Source organism: Rhinoderma darwinii, chromosome 1 (genome assembly GCF_050947455.1).
Source record: "Rhinoderma darwinii isolate aRhiDar2 chromosome 1, aRhiDar2.hap1, whole genome shotgun sequence".
In the NCBI taxonomy this organism is placed as follows: Eukaryota; Metazoa; Chordata; class Amphibia; order Anura; family Rhinodermatidae; genus Rhinoderma; species Rhinoderma darwinii.
This window is the reverse complement of record NC_134687.1, coordinates 179,799,080-179,820,734: the sequence shown is the minus strand read 5'-3', so window position 1 is coordinate 179,820,734 and position 21,655 is coordinate 179,799,080. Positions and strand designations below refer to the sequence as shown.

Below are 21,655 nucleotides of genomic sequence, written 5' to 3'. Positions count from 1 at the left end.
GGCGGAATCGCAGCTTTTCCACTTCAAAAATCGCAACATTTGCTATTTGTTGCAGGTTTTACCTCCCCATTGATTTCAATGGGGGAAACCCGCAACAGAAAACTATCAATTCTACAACATAAATTGACATGTGGTGAATTAAAAAAATGCACCGCAGGTCAGTTGCTGAACGTTTTTTTCGCCGGGTTTTTTACGCAGCATGTTAATGAGATTTGTTCAAAAACTCATCCACTTTGCTGCTACTGTAATAACCTGCGCATTTTCTGCCATGAAATCCGTTGCCGAAAATCTGCAGTATTTACGCTACGATGTGGACTTTTCATAAGGGTATGTTATTTTCGGCCGTTTTTTAGTAAGCGTGTGCACATACCCTTCGGCCGGATTCACACGAGCATGTGCGCTTTTGCGCACGCAAAAAATGCGGCATTTTGCGTGCGCAAAAGGCACTTAACAGCTCCGTGTGTCAGCCCCATATGATGCGCGGCTGCGTGATTTATGACGCATCATTATGACACTTCGTTTGGATGTTTGTAAACAGAAAAGCACGTGGTGCTTTTCTGTTTTCATTCATAGTTTTACAGCTGTTGCGCGAATCACGCGCGTCCCACGAAAGTGCTTCCGTGTGGTGCGCGTGATTTTCACGCACCCATTGACTTCAATGGGTGCATGATGCAAGAAATACACACAAAGAACGGACATGTCGTGAGTTTTTCGCAGCGGACTCACGCTGCGTAAAAATCACGCAACTGTCTGCAGGCCCCATAGACTAATATAGGCCCGTGCGACGCGCGTGAAAATCATGCGCGTTGCGCTGACGTATAACCCGTTCGCCTGAATAAGCCCTTAGGCAGGCCCGCTCAGTAGAAATGTTAGAGTTTCTTTTTAATGTATTTTGAGTGCAAATCTGCAGCTAAAGCTGAGAGTATTCGAGAATAAATAGCATTGTAGAGCGGTAATTCATTTTGCCATTTTTAATTTTTAAACATCAAGGTGATGAAATAAGTCTCACGTAGAAATGGAAAAAAAAGATCATAAATACAAGGAAATACCTGAAGCTGTTGACTGTGCAGTTATAGTTTTGTCTCCTTCTTCTCCATTGACATAATTTGATAATGCTAGACAGTTGTGAAAAAGAAAGTTTGTACATTTAGTATCAAACACAAGAATTACGATATATTATAGTGGCAGCTTTATTAACAAAGTAACAATTACTTCATGAAATTACTATAAATATATATGCATATATATATATATATATATATATATATATATATATAATGTCAAGGAATACACATAAGTCTACTTTACTGTATTCATACACAACTGTGTAAAACGTAGTATGCAGTTCCTTATTTTGGTTTACATAACATCATCCTGCGACAGGAAAGGTTATATTTACATTTGGGCGGCTGAGTTTTTAAAGCAACCCATGGAGTGCAAGAGCTTTTCTGTGTAGGTAATGGTTTCCTTTATTTTAACCCTAGTGTCTTGTGACAAATGGTTTAGAGTGAGTTTGTGAAAGACTAGCAAATGTAATGTATTAGCTGCCCCAGTCACCCTAACAATTTGAGTTGAAGAAAAGAATTCACGTTTTCCCCATCATTCCTCACGCAATACCCCATAATGGCAAAGTGAAAAAAGAATTTTTGAAATTTTTGAAAACTTATTAAAAATGGAAAACTCAAATTTCGATATAAGGTCTCACAGCTGACAATGTTTATCAGAAACCAAGTCATGAGGAGGAAAGAACAGCCTGTAGAGCTCAGAGACAGGATTGTGTGGAGGTATAGATCTGGAGAAGGGTACAAAAAATTTTCTGCTGCACTGAAAGTTCCCAAGAGCACAGTGACCTCCATAATTCTTAAACGGAAGAAGTTTGGAACAACCAGGACTCTTCCTAGAGCTGGCCGCCCCACCAAACAAAGTAATAGGGGAAGAAGGGCCTTGCTAAGAGAGGTGACCAATAGTCCAATGGTCACTCTGGCTGAGCTCCAAAGATCCTGTGTGCAGATGGGAGAAACGTCCAGAAGGTCAACCGTCCCTGCAGCACCCAGCAATCTGGGCTTTATGGCAGAATAGCCAGAAAGAAGTCTCTCCTCAGTAAGAGACCTATGAAAGCTTGCCTGGAGAAACAAGATTCTGAGGTCTGATGAAACCAAGATTGAACTCTTTGGCTTCAATTATAAACGTCATGTCTGGAGGAAACCAGGCATTGCTCAGCACCTGCCCAATACCATCCCTATGGCGAAGCATGGTGGTGGCAGCGTCATGCTGTGCGTTTTTTATTCCAGTGGCTGGGGCAGGGAGACTGGTTAGGGTTAAGGGAAAGATGAATGGAGCAAAGTACAGAGATATTCTAAATGAAAACCTGATCCAGAGTGCTCTGGACCTCAGTCTGGGCCGAAGGTTCACCTCCCAACAACACAATGACGCTAAGCACATAGCCAAGACAACACATGAGTGGCTTAGGGACAACTCTGTGAATGTCCTTGAGTGGCCCAGCTAGAGCCCTGACTTGAACTCAATCGAACAACTCTGGAGAGGCCTGAAAATGTCTGTCCACCGATGGTCGCCATCCAACCTGACAGAGCTTGAGAGGATTTGCAGAGAAGAATGGTAGAAAATCCCCAAATCCAGGTGTGCAAACCTTGTGGCATTATACCCAAGAAGACTGGACGCTGTTATCTCTGCCAAAGGTGCATCAACTAAGTACTGAGTAAAGGGTCTGAATTCTTATGTCAATTCAATATTTTAGTTTTTCCTTTTCAATAAATTAGCAAAGATTAATAACATTCTATTTTCACTTTGTCATTATAGGGGTATGAACGATGAGGAAAAGCTTGACATTTTTTTAATTTTAGCACAAGGCCGCAACATAACAAAATGTAAAATAATTTGAAGGGTCTGTTCTGAATGCATTGTACAATCCTCATTTCACCAAAAAAAGGAAAGTAATTTACTATCCAGTAGCCCATGCATGGGTGCTAAATAGCCTATGAGTAATATGGTCACAGCACACAAATCAAAGTAAATGAAGGAGTACTACAGTTAGCTGAAGGCCAAATTCTTTTTAGGCGGAGTTCACACAGGGCGGATATGCTGCATAAAAGCATGCAACGTATCCGCTCTTTGTGATGCAGCAAATTCCGGGCATTAAACCGCACCAAACTGTGGTGCTTTTTTTTGTCCGGAATGTCCGCTGCGGGAAACTGCAGCACTTAGCCGGCCTGCTTGCAGGCTGGCCTCTTGGGATAACGTTTCATCCCAGTAGACCGCTGCAGCCTGTGATTGGCTGCAACGGCGGTCACATGGGATGAAGCATCATCCTAGGAGGCTGGCCCTCTGACATCATCCAGGCTGGCCTCCTGGGATGATGTTTCATCTCATGTGACCGTCGCTACAGCCTGTAATTGGCTGCAGTGGTCACATGGAATGAAACGTTATCCCAGGAGGCCGTGCTGGAGGGTGGAACACAGATTTCTGGGTAAGTATGAGATATTTTTTCACAGTTTTTTGCATTGGAATCGCTGCGAACCCGTTGCAAAAAACGCAACAACTGCTATTTGTTACGGGATTTATCTCCCCAGTGAATTTAATGGGGAAAACCCGCAGAAAATAAGTGGCATTTACGCAAATACAATTGACATGCTGCGGAATAAAATTCCGCACCACAGTTCAATTCCTGAGCGGTTTTTCTGCTCAGTATTTATGCAGCGTGTGGATGAGATTTGTTTTATCTTATCCTCTTTTTTGCTACTGTATTCGCTGTGGATTTTCCGCAACAAATTCCGTTGCAGATAAACTGCACTATTTACGCAACCTGTGAAGTGACCCTTAATCTATTTATTAATTATTAGTGATGGGCAAATTTCCTGAATTTCGTTTCTGTCCGAATAAATTCACCACAAGTTGCAAGTCACCTGAAAGCCCTGTCAGAGAGTCAAACAAGGCAATCGAGGCACTTGCAATTTCACATTAAAAAAAACATACTCATCACCTTACCGTCCATAGCGACGTGTCCCTGTCTGCAGGTGATATGACGTAGCTTTCCCATGTGATCGCTGCAGCCAATCAAAATGATATCACGACGTAGCTGTCCCATGTGACCGCTGCAACAACCACAGGCTGCAGGGGTCACATGTGACAGCTATGTCATAACAAAGGTTTGTCCAATGTGTCCGCTGCAGTCCATCAATGGATGCAGAGATCACATGGGACAGATACGTAATCTAACCTGCCGGCAGGTTACTATAGAGGAACAGGGGAGGTGGTAAGTATGGTATTTTTTTTTTTTTAATCTCCTCTTCTACCATTTTTTTTCCTAGAATTTGCAAAATGGCGACCGGCTCTCGCACTAGCCCGCCATTTTCACAAGTCATGTGCTGCGAATGCCAAAAGTTTCAGATTTCGGTGAATCCAAAACTTTAGAGAAATTCGGACTAATTCAATCGGTTTGCTCATCTCTATTAATGATCTTGTGGATGGGATTAATCGTTAGGGTATGTGCACACAACCTCTTTTCAGACGTAATGGAGGCGTTTTACGCCTCGAATTACTCCTAAAAAGATGACTCAAATACGTCGGCAAACATCTGCCCATTGCTTGCAATCGGTCTTACGATGTTCTGTGCAGACGATCTATCATTTTACGCGTCGCTGTCAAAAGACGGCGCGTAAAATTACGTTGCGTCAAAGAAGTGCAGGACACTTGGGATGTAATTGGAGCCATTTTTCATTGACTCCAATGAAAACCAGCTCCAATTACGTCCGTAAAAGACGCCGCGAAAAACGCCTGCACTTGTAAAAACGTCTGAAATTCAGGATCATAATTTCAGACGTATTTGCCGTTGTCGTGTGCACATACCCTAAGGTATCCATTTTTTGCTGACGATACAAAGCTTTGTAGGATACTTAAAACTCAGCTTAACTGTTAAATATTACAGACCTAGATAAACTAGCAGCATGGCCAATCACATGGCAGAAGAAATTTAATGTTGATAAATGTAAAGTAATGCACCTATGCAGCAGTAATAGTATTAATGCATATACGTTAAATAGAATAAAACTGCAGATAATGAAACAAGAGAGACCTGAGTATTCTGGTTACAAATAAGTTAAGCAATAGTACTCAATGTCAAGCAGCAGCTGCAAAAGCAATAATGGAATATGAAATTTAGTTTTGAGCTCTAAACTGTAAAAATGATATAGGAGAACTGGAGAGGGTTCAAAGGCAGGCGACTAGATTATTAAATGTGATCGGAGGTGTCTCTTACAATGAAAGGCTAGAGAAATCAGGCATGTTCAGCTTGGAAAAAAGACGTCTTAGAGGGGATCTTATTAACATGTATAAGTGTATGTGTGGTCAATACAAAGAACTAGCACAAAATCTGTTCTTTCCAAGGACTTTACAAAGGACAAGAGGACATTAGTTGTGCATGAAAGAAAGGTGATTCAGACATCAATATAGGAAATGTTCTTTACAGTTACAGTAGTCAAACTGTGGAATGCCCTACCACAAGAGGTAGTAATGGCATATTCTTTGTCTGCATTTAACCCCTTAATGACCGCCGATATGCCTTTTCACGGCGGTCATTAAGGGGCTTTATTCTAGGCCGTCACCTTTTCACGGCGTCCGAATCAACGACCTGCACGGGTGTCCCGTGCAGGTTGGAGCGGGTGCTCGTCTGTCTGATGACAGCCGGGCTCCTACTTCAACAGTAGCAATCAAAGTTTACTTCGATCGCAGCCGTTTAACCCCTCAAATGCCGCGGTCATTAGCGACCGCTGCATTTGAGTTGTTTACAGAGGGATGGATCTCCCTCTGTCACCCATCGGCGGCCCACAAATGCAATTGCGGGCATCCGATGGGGTGCCATGGCAGCCAGGGGCCTAACAAAGTCCCCCAGGTCTGCCCTGCCTATATACCTATTAGGGCGTGCCAGAGTTTTAAACTGACAGGCAATAATGCTCTGGTATAAGAAGTATACCAAAGCATTATATCTAAAGATCGCATAGTAAAGTCTCCTTGTGAGACTGAAAAAATAATAAATGTGAAATAAAAAACAATAAAAATGTGAACATTAAAAAAAATAATTCAGATAAAAAAATTGTTTTATTTAGTAAAAGTGTAAAAATAAAATAAAAACTGCACATACACTACCGTTCAAAAGTTTGGGGTCACCCAGACAATTTTGTGTTTTCCATGAAAACTCACACTTATATTTATCAAATGAGTTGCAAAATGACTAGAAAATATAGTCAAGACATTGACAAGGTTAGAAATAATGATTTTTATTTGAAATAATAATTTTCTCCTTCAAACTTTGCTTTTGTCAAAGAATGCTCCATTTGCAGCAATTATAGCATTGCAGACCTTTGGCATTCTAGCTGTTAATTTGCTGAGGTAATCAGGAGAAATTTCACTCCATGCCTCCAGAAGGCCCTCCCACAAGTTGGATTGGCTTGATGGGCACTTCTTGCGTACCATACGGTCAAGCTGCTCCCACAACAGCTCTATGGGGTTGAGATCAGGTGACTGAGCTGGCCGCTCCATTACAGATAGAATACCAGCTGTCAGCTTCTTCCCTAAATAGTTCTTGCATAATTTGGAGGTGTGCTTTGGGTCATTGTCCTGTTGTAGGATGAAATTGGCTCCAATCAAGCGCTGTCCACAGGGTATGGCATGGCGTTGCAAAATGGAGTGATAGCCTTCATTATTCAAAATCCCTTTTACCTTGTACAAATCTCCCACTTTACCAGCACCAAAGCAACCCCAGACCATCACATTACCTCCACCATGCTTGACAGATGGCGTCAGGCACTCTTCCAGCATCTTTTCAGTTGTTCTGCGTCTCACAAATGTTCTTCTGTGTGATCCAAACACTTCAAACTTCGATTCGTCTGTCCATAACACTTTTTTCCAATCTTCCTCTGTCCAATGTCTGTGTGCTTTTGCCCATATTAATCTTTTGCTTTTATTAGCCAGTCTCAGATATGGCTTTTTCTTTGCCACTCTGCCCTGAAGGCCAGCATCCCGGAGTCGCCTCTTCACTGTAGACTTTGACACTGGCGTTTTGCGGGTACTATTTAATGAAGCTGCCAGTTGAGGACCTGTGAGGCGTCTATTTCTCAAACTAGAGACTCTAATGTACTTGTCTTGTTGCTCAGTTGTGCAGCGGGGCCTCCCACTTCTCTTTCTACTCTGGTTAGAGCCTGTGTGTGCTGTCCTCTGAAGGGAGTAGTACACACCGTTGTAGGAAATCTTCAGTTTCTTGGCAATTTCTCGCATGGAATAGCCTTCATTTCTAAGAACAAGAATAGACTGTCAAGTTTCACATGAAAGCTCTCTTTTTCTAGCCATTTGGAGAGTTTAATCGAACCCACAAATGTAATGCTCCAGATTCTCAACTAGCTCAAAGGAAGGTCAGTTTTATAGCTCCTCTAAACAGCAAAACTGTTTACAGCGGTGCTAACATAATTGCACAAGGGTTTTCAAGTGTTTTCTAATCATCCATTAGCCTTCTAACACAGTTAGCAAACACAATGTACCATTAGAACACTGGAGTGATGGTTGCTGGAAATGGCCCTCTATACACCTATGTAGATATTGCATTAAAAACCAGACGTTTGCAGCTAGAATAGTCATTTAGCACATTAACAATGTATAGAGTGTATTTCTGATTAATTTAATGTTATCTTCATTGAAAAAAACTGTGCTTTTCTTGCAAAAATAAGGAAATTTCTAAGTGACCGTAAACTTTTGAACGGTAGTGTATATGGTATCCCCGCAATCATAGTGACCCAAAAAGTAAAAATGGCAAAATTGCTATTTTTTCCCATTCCCCCCAAAAAAAATAATAAAAGCTTAATCAATAAGTCCCATGTACCCCAAAATGGTAGAAATGAAGTCCTGAAAAAAACAAGCCCTTGTATGGGGACATTGACAGAAAAAGTTATGGCTCTTGGAAAGCGGCGATGCAAATAACATTTATTTTAGTTCAAAAGTATTTTTATTCTGCAAAAGTAGTAAAACATAAAAAAATATACATATTTGGTATCGCCGTAATTGTACCGACCCATAGAATAAAGGTAGCATGTTATTTACGCCAAACACTAAACGGTGTAAATGTAAAATTCATAGAACAATGACTAAATTGCTGGGTTATTTTTATATCCCCCCCCCCAAAAAAAAAAGTTAATAACCGTTGATAAAACATTTTTATATACCCCAAAATGGTGCCATTGGAAAATACAACTCATCCCGCAAAATCAAGTCCTCATACAGCCATATCCACGTGAAAATAAAAAAGTTATAGCTCTTTGAATGTGACGATGGAAAAACTAAAAAAATTGCTTGGTCATTAGGGCCCAGAATGCATGCAGGGGGAAAGGGTTAAAGAAGGGCTAGATGATTATTTATTGCCGAATGGCATTAAGGTTTAAAACGAATCTAGCAATAAAAGATGTGTAATTGATTGAGAACGGTTGAACTTGAATGGACCTGTGTCTTTTTTCAACCTATGTAACTACCGGTATGTAACAATGAAATCACCATAAGTCTCAAAAGGAAGTTATTCATACAGCCAGTTGTTTTTTTCTATGCTAAGTATTATGACGTATACATTTAAAATCATAACAAGTACCTTACCCATAATTTAATTAGTCTGAACAGCCAATGTGGCACCCCAAAGTGTATTTCGAATTGATAGCTTTCTGAAAAGCATAATAATTTCATTTTCAGGCCCGTTTAAAATAAGGAGTGACGTGGTTCTGTAATAGGATGCCACCGTTGCAAGTCAGTTCTTGAAATTTTACCCTCCTAGATATTCCATAATCAACTTTGAGTGGTCTTATTACAAAGTAGAAGGGTTTAAGAACCACAGCAGCTCAGCCACGAAGTTAAACTCAGCACACTTAAAGTTACATAGCGGTGCTGCTGAGTTCTGAGGCGCATAGTTCATAAAAGTCGCCAACGCTCTGCTGACAATAACTGCAGAGTTCCAAACCTCCTCTGGCATTAACATCAACGCAAAAACTGTGTTCCAGGAACTTCATGGCACGGGTTTCTATGGCCGAGCAGCTGCATGCAAGCCTTACATCAACAAGGGAGAATTGCAGGAGAAAAGAGGATCATTCCAGAGGCGCTGCTGTGTGGTAGAAATAATAGGAACGAATTCCGGAGGTATTGATAAGGTTCAATTTATTCGAATGAGTGGCTACGCGTTTCAACGATGAACAATCGTCTTCATCAGGCCATGTGCACATTACATTGGACACGTCTTATATAACATCTGGGTTCAAATTTAACACGAGTAAAAAAACCGCCAAATCTGCAGGGGTCAAGGTGCGATCGTGACGTCACACCCGGCTTTTTTTCCTTTCATTATTCCCACCGCGGGGCAGTGAATAAATAAACATGTTAAATAAACCGAATCATTCTTAATGAATCGTTACACAAACGAAAGGGTAATAAAATGAGAAGTTTGAAGTGTTCATAGAGAAGTTTTTCTAAACGGTGTCGGTATACGACTATAAAAGCAAGGGATCATACATTAGTCAGTAGGTAATTGGATGGAAACAGTAAGCTGGGGGTTAAAATGGTAATTTAAACATAGGGCTACACTGGAGAACCACTGCGTTGCTGGGTAACAGTGAAGGACGCCAGGACGCGAACTTCGTTACCACGACAATCAAGCAAGGAACGGAGTACAGAGCATAGAGAGATCCGCGCTTGCTGTAAGTAAATTATAAAAACTACTTTAAAACGAGTTTAAGTACTAAAAAATCCATTATAAAATATAAAATATAAAATACAGTATTAAACATATAATATTCTTTTTACACAGGTAAAATATGATAAGAAAGATTTATTATATAAGACGTGTCCAATGTAATGTGCACACGGCCTGATGAAGACGATTGTTCATCGTTGAAACGCGTAGCCACTCATTTGAATAAATTGAACCTTATCAATACCTCCGGAATTCGTTCCTATTATTTCTACCACACAGCAGCGCCTCTGGAATGATCCTCTTTTCTCCTGCAATTCTCCCTACCTAAGCGGTCCCATTGGATACCGACTCGGATCTGGCAGCAGCACTGTGGTTCTTATTTACATGCTTATTAACTTCGTATCTAGGTGAGCGCAACAATTGCACTCTTGTCTCACTCTTTACCGACTGATCTGCACAAGGTGGCGCCGTGTGTTTTTTTCTCTTTTCATTACATCAACAAGCACAATGCTAAGCGTCGGAAGGAGTGGTGTAAAGCATGCCGCCACTGGACTCTGGAGAAGTGGATATGTGTTCTGTGGGGAATCACGCTTCTCTATCTGGCAGTCTGGTGGACGAGTCTGGATTTGACAAATTCCAGGAGAACGTTACCTACCTGACTGCATTATTCTCACTGTAAAAATAAGATAAAAACAGTAAAGAGGAAAGATAACGCTATGGGGTTGTTTTTCAGGGGTAGGCCTAGGCCCCTTAGTTTCAGTGAAGAGAAATCTTAAATCTTTAGTATTCCAAGATATTTTAGACAATTGTATGCTTCCAACTTTGTGGGTACAGTTTGGGGATGGTCCTTTTCTGTCCAGCATGACTATGCCCCAGTGCACAAAGCAAGGTTCATAAAGGCATGGTTGGGTGAGTTATGTGTGGAAGAAATTCACTGGCACACACAGAGTACTGACCTCAATCACATCAAATACCTTTGGGATAAACTATAATGACGATTGCGAACCAGGCCCTGACATCCGACATCAGTGTCTGACCTCACAAATGCTCTACTGGATGAATGGGCCAAAAATCTTGTAGAAATGCTTAGAGACAAAAAAATAAAAAGAGAAATGGCGCTCCTCTAGGGTGATACTGTATATGTTGGTGGTATCTTTTATTTGTATTTGAGTTGTAATCGACTCACCTGGTGAAGTTGTGCGGGATCGTCAGCACAACTTAACTTTGTTGCTTGTCTCATATAATTTCCAGTACACTGTGCTAGCCTCTGCAGCAGACCCACGGTGGATACCTCCTGTGCTGGAGTTTCCTCAATGGGGTCATCAAGCATAGATATCTAGGGAAAAATGTGATCCTTGCCTCGGGCGCTTCTGTGTATCTATTGCGGTAGTTACCGCAGACCCGTCGGGTGTAGGATAAAACTATTTATTGAGCAATTCGTTGTAAAACAATAAAATATATAAAAAGGGACTGCTGCAACGCGTTTCAACCTCGTGCTGAGGTCTTCGTTAGGCATCTCTACAAATCTTGTAGAAAGCGTTCCCAGAAGAGTGGAAGCTGTTTTAGCTGTAAAGGGGGGACGACTCCTTATTAATGCCTATGCATATTGAATAGGAGGTCATAAAAGCTCCTGCAGGTGTATTGTGTAGCTGTCCCAATACTTTTGTCCATATAGTGTAGGTGAAGGTCAGAAAAGTGTAACGCTGTATGTTTTCCACAGATGTAACAGATGGCAGAGAATTATGTTACTACTGTAGCAATTTGCCAGCAAGGGGCCACATAAAGCAGATGGATGCGATGATGAAACAGCTACTATCCCATCCCCCCTGTCATTTTGAAATGCTTGCTGAATGATGACATTGCTATCTAGTATACCAGCTGCATTTCTAGCTTGGACAGTGGGATACGCTTCTATTACTGGATGGGCTCACAAGAGAAAGAATAATATGTCGACACGCATTTCGCTGGTAGCACAGCTTCTTTTTTGGACATCAAGAAGAAGAAGCCATGTAACAGTCTGGCATATTGCTACAGTAGTATTACAATTCTCTGAAATACGTTACATCTGCTCAAACATACAGTGTTACACTTTTCCCACCTACCACTATACAGTATATCGGGACATAGAGGTCTGAAACAGGAAAAATTAATACTAACATGTTCTCACGAAAGAGGCTTATTTTATTCTTATAATAAGTCACTAAAAGTGACTATTTTAAATGTAACTAATAAAAGTTAAATCTTATCACACCGCTTTCCTTTGATCTCAACCCCCTTTTCCTGAACATAGCTAACTGTATATCAGGTATACCATTAGATTAGCACAAGTTGTTTGAAAAGTGAGTGTCCATTTAAGACTATATTGAAAGATTTCAAAATCATTTATGGCTGTGATCCTAAAACATTTAAAGCTGTTGTTTTAGAGGAGGTCATGCGAAGAATATCCTAGCAAAATGCAAATGGCTAGTGACACTGGGAACAATGGTTCCCAACGGTCTAAATGAAAACTAAAGGCTCTTTTACAAGAGCCAACGATCGGGCAAACGAGCTTTCATAGAACGCTCGTTCCCGATCATTGCTGCGTGTAATCAGGGCAACAGTCAATGAACAAGAAAATGCTCGTTCATCGGCTGATCTGCTCGTTTATTCAGCAATAAATATTATTGTTTAAACAGGGACATGTGTTGCCAACATGATGGAAATGTATAGGGACAAACTATCATAGTAACGAGTGCTTGTCCCCATACATTACCAATCAGTGCTCTTGTGAAAGGAGCAAACGAGCGCCGATCAACGACCTGCCTCGCTGATCGGCATTCATTTTCATGACCCATAAACATCTCTGCCTTTTAAATATATTTAAGTTTTCTGTTCCATTCACATTCCAGACATTTTGTATTATACGGCAGTAGATCAATGGTGAGTGAAGACACGTGTCCTATTCTTACCATCTCTCGTCATCCTGAAGTTTCACTAAAAATATAGGATGATGTTTTTACATCATATTTGCTGCAACTTCCACCCTTTTTTTCATTCATAAATTATATTTAATTATTAGTAAAGATACTGGGGGAGATTTATTAAGACTGGCATTTCATATGCCAGTCTTAATGAGAAACAAGCAGGAGTGAGATGCAACGAAGTTATTAAGGAACACATGCCTCTTAATAACTTTTTCTCGTTGCTGGCTGTCCGTGCGCCACTGAATGAAATTACTTCCACTATCATTTCCACCAGGTTCTGGTGTAAATTATAGTACATATGGCGGTCTTTGGATGGCCACGCCCCCTTTCACTACGGCGCACGGTCCTGGTCCTTAAAGCCTGCGCCATAGTATATGTATGGCGCAGAATTAATCTGGCTGCCCGAGCGATCAGGCAGCTATATGTCTACTGCGAGCAACCTTGGAGAGAAGACAGAGGCGTTTTTCAATGCTTCTATCTTCTCTGTTCTCACATACACAGCGCTCAATGAGTGCAATGTATACTATAATAATACCACATTATTATAATACTTCATTACGATAACAATTCTAGATTACTGTAATACTACATTACTATAATAATATCACATTACTATAATAATACTACATTACTATAATAATACCGCTAGGTTTAAACTTAACGCAAATTTGCGAGTTTTCTCCACTTGCTTATTTTAACAATCCAGTTTTCCAGTTTAAGTGTCGCTAAATGCAGTCCGGCGGCTCAGTTTGGCAGACAGAATGTTAAGATTGGGCAACCCCTTTTTAGTGCAACAGAGCCCTCTGTAGATAATGCCACAGTGCCCTCTGTAGATACTGCCACACAACCACTCGTAGATAATGTCACAGTGCCCTCTGCAGATACTGCCACACATCCACCCGTAGATGATGCTACAGTGCCCTCTGTAGATAATGCCCTAGTGCCCTCTGTAGATACTGCTACAGTGCCCTCTGCAGATAATGCCATACCCCCTTAGATAATTCCACAGTGCCCTCTGTAGATACTGCAACACACCCACCCGTAGATAATGCCACAGTGCCCTCTGTAGATGCCTCCCCCCTAGATAATGCCACAGTGCCCTCTGTAGATACTGCCACAGTGCCCTCTGTTGATACTGCCACAGTGCACCCTGTAGATAGTGCCACACACACACACACACACACACCTCCAGTAGATAGCTCCATTGGCACTCCCTCTAGGAGTGGAATACCCAGCCAGAGCGTTGCCGACGCTTTGGCTGGGAATTCCTCTGCTGGAGAAGCCCCTGACGTGACTGTCCATAGACAGTGATTTCAGGGGATCCTACTGAACCGGAATGTGATGTCAGGAGCAACACTAGAGCCGGTGTCCCAGAGCAGAGCACAAGAATAGGCTCTGCTCTGGAACTCTGGGGAAGACGCTGACATCAGTGTCTATGTATGGACAGTGATGTCAGGGGCTTGCCCAGAGCTGGAGTCCCAGAGCAGAGCCGCTTCTAGCACTCTGCCTGGGATTCCAGATCTGCTTCTGACATCACTGTCCATATATGGACAGTGATGTCAGAGGCAACCCCAGAGCTGGAGTCCACGGCAGAGTGCTAGTAGCACTTTGCCTGGGACTCCAGTTCTGCTCCTGACATCACTGTCCATATATGCACAGTGATTTCAGGGGCAACCCCAGAGGCGGAATCCCGGGCAGAGCTCTACTAGCACCCTGCTCTGGGACTCCAGCTCTGGGGAAGCCCCTGACATCACAGTCCATATATGGACAGTGATGTCAGGGGATTCCACAGAGTCTCAGAGCAGAGCCTTAAGCCCCAGACATCACTGTCCATATATGGACAGTGATGTCAAGGGATTCCAGAGTCCCGGAGCAGAGCCTATACTAGAGGCTCTGTGTCCTGCGGGCCGCAGATGACAGCCTCAGAGGCTGCATGCGGCCCACGGGCCGCGTGTTTTAGACCACAGGTGTAGACAATAATAACATAAAAAAAGTAAAAAAGGGAGGAATAAAAAAACACACATAAAATACCCCCCAAAAAACCTGCTCCCCCTGACCCAGTTACTGTAAAAAAGACATCTAATACATATATAAAATTTTACAGTAGACAATGACAATCAAAAATAAAACGTTTATTTTGGGGTAATACTATATTATTACCAGAAAAAAAATTGCTTAAATGTAGAAAAAGGATTTAAAAAAAAAAATAAATATCAAATTATAAGCCCAAAAATTCTGTATAAGCAAAAATTTTGTATATAAAAATAATTTAAAAAAAACACAAAAAAAAGACCTAGGTTGTTCATGAAAAAAAAAAAAATATTTGCAAAAATCAGGTCACTAGCCCAACAAATAAAAATAATATAACCGTTTAACTAACATATGCTAAAACTGGCTAAACCGTGTCTAAACCTGAAGGCTCAAAATAGTCCGGTCCTGAACCAGTTATCCAATCAACCTTTTTTATTTTTTTCAGCTATTTACCTATCTGAGGCCCTGTTTTTTGCAGGATGAGTTGTAGGTTGTTTTTACGCATCATTTTTTGGATACATTTACAGTGAAGGAAATAAGTATTTGATCCCTTGCTGATTTTGTAAGTTTGCCCACTGTCAAAGACATGAACAGTCTAGAATTTTTAGGCTAGGTTAATTTTACCTGTGAGAGATAGATTATATAAAAAAAAAAAAAGAAAATCACATAGTCAAAATTATATATATTTATTTGCATTGTGCACAGAGAAATAAGTATTTGATCCCTTTGGCAAACAATACTTAATACTTGGTGGCAAAACCCTTGTTGGCAAGCACAGCAGTCAGAAGTTTTTTTTAGTTGATGATGAGGTTTGCACACATGTTAGATGGAATTTTGGCCCACTCCTCTTTGCAGATCATCTGTAAATCATTACGATTTCGAGGCTGTAGCTTGGCAACTCGGATCTTCAGCTCCCTCCATAAGTTTTCGATGGTATTAAGTTCTGGAGACTGGCTAGGCCACTCCATGACCTTAATGTGCTTCTTTTTGAGCCACTCCTTTGTTGCCTTGGCTGTATGTTTCGGGTCATTGTCGTGCTGGAAGACCCAGCCACGAGCCATTTTTAATGTCCTGGTGGAGGGAAGGAGGTTGTCACTCAGGATTTGACGGTACATGGCTCCATCCATTCTCCCATTGATGCGGTGAAGTAGTCCTGTGCCCTTAGCAGAGAAACACCCCCAAAACCTAATGTTTCCACCTCCATGCTTGACAGTGGGGACGGTGTTCTTTGGGTCATAGGCAGCATTTCTCTTCCTCCAAACACGGCGAGTTGAGTTAATGCCAAAGAGCTCAATTTTAGTCTCATCTGACCACAGCACCTTCTCCCAATCACTCTCAGAATCATCGAGATGTTCATTTGCAAACTTCAGACGGGCCTGTACATGTGCCTTCTTGAGCAGGGGGACCTTGCTGGCACTGCAGGATTTTAATCCATTACGGCGTAATGTGTTACCAATGGTTTTCTTGGTGACTGTGGTCCCAGCTGCCTTGAGATCATTAACAAGTTCCCCCCGTGTAGTTTTCGGCTGAGCTCTCACCTTCCTCAAGATCAAGGATTCCCCACGAGGTGAGATTTTACATGGAGCCCCAGATCGATGTCAATTGACAGTCATTTTGTATGTCTTCCATTTTCTTACTATTGCACCAACAGTTGTCTCCTTCTCACCCAGCGTCTTACTTATGGTTTTGTAGCCCATTCCAGCCTTGTGCAGGTCTATGATCTTGTCCCTGACATCCTTAGAAAGCTCTTTGATCTTGCCCATGTTGTAGAGGTTAGAGTCAGACTGATTAATTGAGTCTGTGGACAGGAGTCTTTTATACAGTTGACCATGTAAGACAGCTGTCTTTAATGCAGGCACCAAGTTAATTTGGAGCGTGTAACTGTTCTGGAGGAGGCTGAACTCTTAATGGTTGGTAGGGGATCAAATACTTATTTCTCTGTGCACAATGCAACTAAATATATATAATTTTGACTATGTGATTTTCAGTTTTTTTTTTAATATAATCTATCTCTCACTGGTAAAATTAACCTAGCCTAAAAATTCTAGACTGTTCATGTCTTTGACAGTGGGCAAACTTACAAAATCAGCAAGGGATCAAATACTTATTTCCTTCACTGTATGGTAGCTATTTTTAGTATTGCATCTTAATTTTTTTTATAACCTTACATTTATATATTTTAAAGAGAACTTTTACTTTTAAACATTTTTTAAATTATAATATGTCATATTTTTATATGCCATTACATTATTTCCTGTGCATGTCAAGTGCACAGGCATCTGTTAGGGCATATGCCCTGACAGGCACTAACACTGGACAACTGAATCTTTTTTTTTACATCAGTAAGTGATGAAGGAAGAAGTAGAAAGTGACACGCTGTAGCCTTGCGCTGCCCCTTTCTCCCTCGAAAGCAGGAATGAAATGCTTACCTCACGAGGCGCTGAGTTGCTGACTCTATGTGATTCCGTGACTCCATGGCTCCCGTTACCTTATGAGTTCTGGCTGGGTGTCTGGATGATTGAGGGGGAAAAGCCCTGGCAGCTTTGTTGGATAGTGGTTGTCCCTTATGTGGAATCTGGGAACCTGGGAACCGTAAAGCCCTTTTGCAATGGAGGAGGCTGATGTACAGTGGAAGAACCAAGTCAGTGAGTGGACGAAGCTGGGAGTTAACAGAAAACCTGGCATGGGGCGTAGCTAGGGGGGGGGCAGGCGGGGCATGTGCCCCAGGCGCAACTTAGAGGGGGGCGCCAGCGCCACCTCCTCCTGCACTATAATTGTACCTGTGTCTATAGGACACAGGTACAATTAGAAGCAATGAATGACCGGGCACGTTCCGTGCCCGGCTATTCAGCGTTTTTGCATCAGTGAAGCGAATGGTACCTTCTGTACCAGTGAAGCTTCCGTCGATGAAAGGCGCTGAGTGACAGGGAAAGTCATCCTGCCCAGCCAATCAGTGCCTTTCATAGATGCTGCGTTCAACCCCCAGGAGACCTGCGCAGAAGAGAGCAGGTCTCCATGGCTGCCTGCCGGCGTGGAATCGGGATTAAGGTGAGTTCGAATATATATATATTTATTTTTTTATTGTAATAAAAGTGTGGCATTATCTACAGGGGGGACTTTATCTACGGAGTGGGGACTTTGTCTACACGGGGGGGGGGCTTTATCTACAAGGGGGACTTTATCTACTGGGGGGCTTTATCTACGGGGGGTGTCTATCTACAGGGAGGGCTATATACTGGGGTGGGCTATCTATGGAGCACCATATACAGGGGTGGGCTATAGCTACAGGGGGGGCTATATAGTATATAGCCCCCCTGTAGATATAGCCCACCCCTGTATATAGTGCTCCATAGATCGCCCACCCCTGTATATAGCCCCCCCTGTAGATATAGCCCACCCCTGTAGATATAGTCCCCCTGTAGATATAGCCCACCCCTGTAGATATAGCCCACCCCTGTAGATATAGCCCACCCCTGTAGATATAGTCCACCCCTGTATATAGTGCTCCATAGATCGCCCACCCCTGTAGATATAGTCCCCCTGTAAATATAGTCCGCCTGTAGATATAGTCCCCCTGTAGATATAGTTCCCCTGTAGATATAGTCCACCCCTGTATATAGCCCCCCTGTAGATATAGCCCACCCCTGTATATAGTCCCCCTGTAGATATAGTCCCCCTGTAGATATAGTCCCCCCTGTAGATATAGTCCCCCCCTGTAGATATAGTCCCCCCCTGTAGATATAGTCCCCCCTGTAGATAAAGTCCCCCTCTGTAGATATAGTCCCCCCTTGTAGATATATTCCCCCCCTGTAGATATAGTCCCCCTGTAGATATAGTCCCCCTGTAGATATAGCCCACCCCTGTAGATATAGCCCACCCCTGTAGATATAGCCCCCTGTAGATATAGCCCACCCCTGTATATAGTCCCCCTGTAGATATAGCCCACCCCTGTATATAGTATCAGTATCCCACAAATAGCTCCCCCTATAGTGCTCCACAGAAAGCCCACCCCTGTATATAGTCCCCTGTACATATAGTCCACCCCTGTATATAGTGCTCCACAGATAGCCCACCTCTGTATATACTATATACAGAGGTGGGCTATCTGTGGAGCACTATATACAGAGGTGGGCTATCTGTGGAGCACTATATACAGGGGTGGACTATATGTACAGGGGACTATATACAGGGGTGGGCTTTCTGTGGAGCATTATAGGGGGAGCTATTTGTGGGGTACTATATACAGGGGTGGGCTATATCTACAGGGGGACTATATACAGGGGTGGGCTATCTGGAGCACTATATACAGGGGTTGACTATCTAGTGGAGCACTATATACAGGGGTGGACTATATGTACAGGGGGGCTATATACAGTGGTGGGCTATCTGTGAAACACTATATACAAGGGTGGACTATATGTGGAGCACTATATACAGGGGTAGGCTACATACAGGGGTGGGCTATATCTACAGGGGGGCTATATACAGGGATGGGCTATATCTACAGGGGGCTATATACAGGGGTGGGCTATCTGTGGAGCACAATATACAGGGGTGGGCTATATCTACAGTGGGCTATATACAGGGTTGGGCTATAGGTGGAGCACTATATACAGGGCTGGGCTATATCTACAGGGGGCTATATACAGGGGTGGGCTTTCTGTAGAGCACTATAGGGGGAGTTATTTGTGGGACACTATATACAGGGGTGGGCTATATGGGGGCACTATCTACAGGGGGCTCTATGGCAGACACTATCTACAGGGGGCACAGTGTGTGTGTGTGTGTGTGTGTGTGTGTGTGTGTGTGTGTGGGACACAGTGTATGGTGCTATTTCAAGTAGAGGTGCAGTGTATGGCGCTATTATATTTAGGGGCGTAGTGTGTGGTATAATGAGAACTTTATCTTTATTTATAGGTGCAGAAATGTTGTAAAAGTGAGAAGCTGAAGACATCTGAGCGGCAAACTGCAGAAATGGGCTGTGACCGGGAGAAGTCATCATAGAGGTCTGGACCAGAGGGAGAAAAATAACTAGAATCTGAGATGTCACTGGTGAGTCACTTAATGTAAATGTTTATTCTGCCTCTAATCAGTAATGTAGTCACTGTATGATCTGCAGTGAGATGATTATGATAGGATTTATTTTTTGTGAAACAGCATCTCCCAGCATATCCTTATCATTGTTCGGGCCATGCTGGGAGCTGTAGTTTTACACCGTACAAACCAGTACAGCAGGGGTTGCACTAAATTGAGCTGTATTTGTGTTGGTGCTGTATATATGTACTGAGCTTGGTTCTGGTGTTGTGTATAGAACCATATTGCTTGTAAAATATACAAATGTTTTTATGCTCGAGTTACATAAAAAGAAATGACACGTCGATTGGTAGAGAAAACAAACACGGTGAGGGGGAAGGAGATGTCGGGAAAGAGGTTGGGAGGGGGGCCGCCAAACTGAATCTTTGCCCCGGGTGCTGGAGAATCTAGCTACACCTCTGACCTGGCTGTAGTCAGTATTGGCAGCTTTAAAAATTTGAAAAACCCCTTTTGAATCTGGCTTATGAGTGCCACAGTGGTCTGCTGAAGCCACGACGCAGGGAGTTGGGTGAGACAACTTTTTAAGCAAACGCAGTTCATATTTTAACCCGCTGCCTGTGGGTTTAACCCTATCTGGAAATTTTGCCAGAGTCTGGAAATTATAAACGAAAGTTTAGGGGAGTGTCGGACCCCTAGAAGATAAAACATCTTATATAGAAGCTGGTAGAGGCTGGAGAGTAAAAGCCCTTTATCGGTTCTCGTTTGCTCCTGTCACACGGAGGTATGGATGGGGACGAGCAGTTGTTACTCCAATCACTCATCCCCATACATTATTATCATGTCGGCAGGGCGTCTCCCTGTGAGATGTGCTGCCAACAACGATATTTTACTTTTTTAAAACGATACGACTAGCAGATGACCGAGCGTTTGCTCGTTCATCTGCTGATCGCTGTCTGGTTTACACAGGGCAAATAACGCTCGTCTGCCCAATAATCGCCCAGTGTAAAACCCCCTTAATAGAATAGAGAGCCTAATAAGAGAAAAGAAAAAAAAGTATTTATTTTAAGTGGACTTTTAAGCTGAAAGTTAAGAGGGGAAGGAAAATCCCCACCCCCATCTTTCTCTCTCCTCACTCTTCTGGTACAGCTGCACCAACTGGTCCAACGTCAAGATGGGTGAGACTGTTCTATGTAAAGTGAAGGGGGGCAGCTGGACTGAGGAGGGATTTGTTGTGTCTACACTACTGGTCTATACCACACGAACTGGGAATAAGCAGAACTGTGTGATCCATGTGAATCTTATGAATCAGGAGAGCCGTATCCTGGGACATTTTCTATAAAGAATTGTTAATTTTCTTCAAGTGTAATGTGTATTGGAAGGGTGTAACAGGAGTAATAACTACACTGGGTGTAATAAATGATGACAAGAGGGAGTGCATCTACACAGAAACATCTAAAGAAAGCTAAAAACCCACAGAAAGAAAATATAACCATGCAGGCTTCTGAGTCAGATAGATTAGCAAATTCACGGGAGGCCAAGGGAATAAGTAAAGATCCCAGTTTTAAATCTCTAGATTCAAATGCAATATCTAAATGGTGTATTAATGCAAAAGGGTGAATAGATGACCCCCAAAAAAATGGAAAAGGGGACAACTGGTGTAGAGGGAGAAGAGATTGTCTCCATATTGGATAAAGTTCTGGTTGCTATTAACAACTGCAACAATTCCTCACTCATGGGAGGGAAGGGAGAGGTTCGGGAATTTAATATAATTTGTGTTAGACTTTGTTCACATCTGTGTCGGGACTCCGTTCATGGGTTCGGTCAGAACTTTCCGTCAGGGGAACCCATGAACGGAATGCAAACTGAAACAAACAAGCCACCATTGATTTCAATGGTG

The 21,655-nt window shown here is 42.4% G+C and overlaps 1 protein-coding gene across 1 annotated transcript in view; it reads right to left on the bottom strand.

Moving 5' to 3' along the window:
• Positions 1-21,655, bottom strand: part of EMCN (endomucin) — a 139,504-nt gene that overhangs the window by 100,477 nt on the left and 17,372 nt on the right. The window contains exon 2 of the mRNA XM_075849765.1: positions 1,050-1,115. Within this exon, the coding sequence (XP_075705880.1) occupies positions 1,050-1,115 (66 nt within the window). The remainder of the gene's footprint in view (positions 1-1,049; positions 1,116-21,655) is intronic.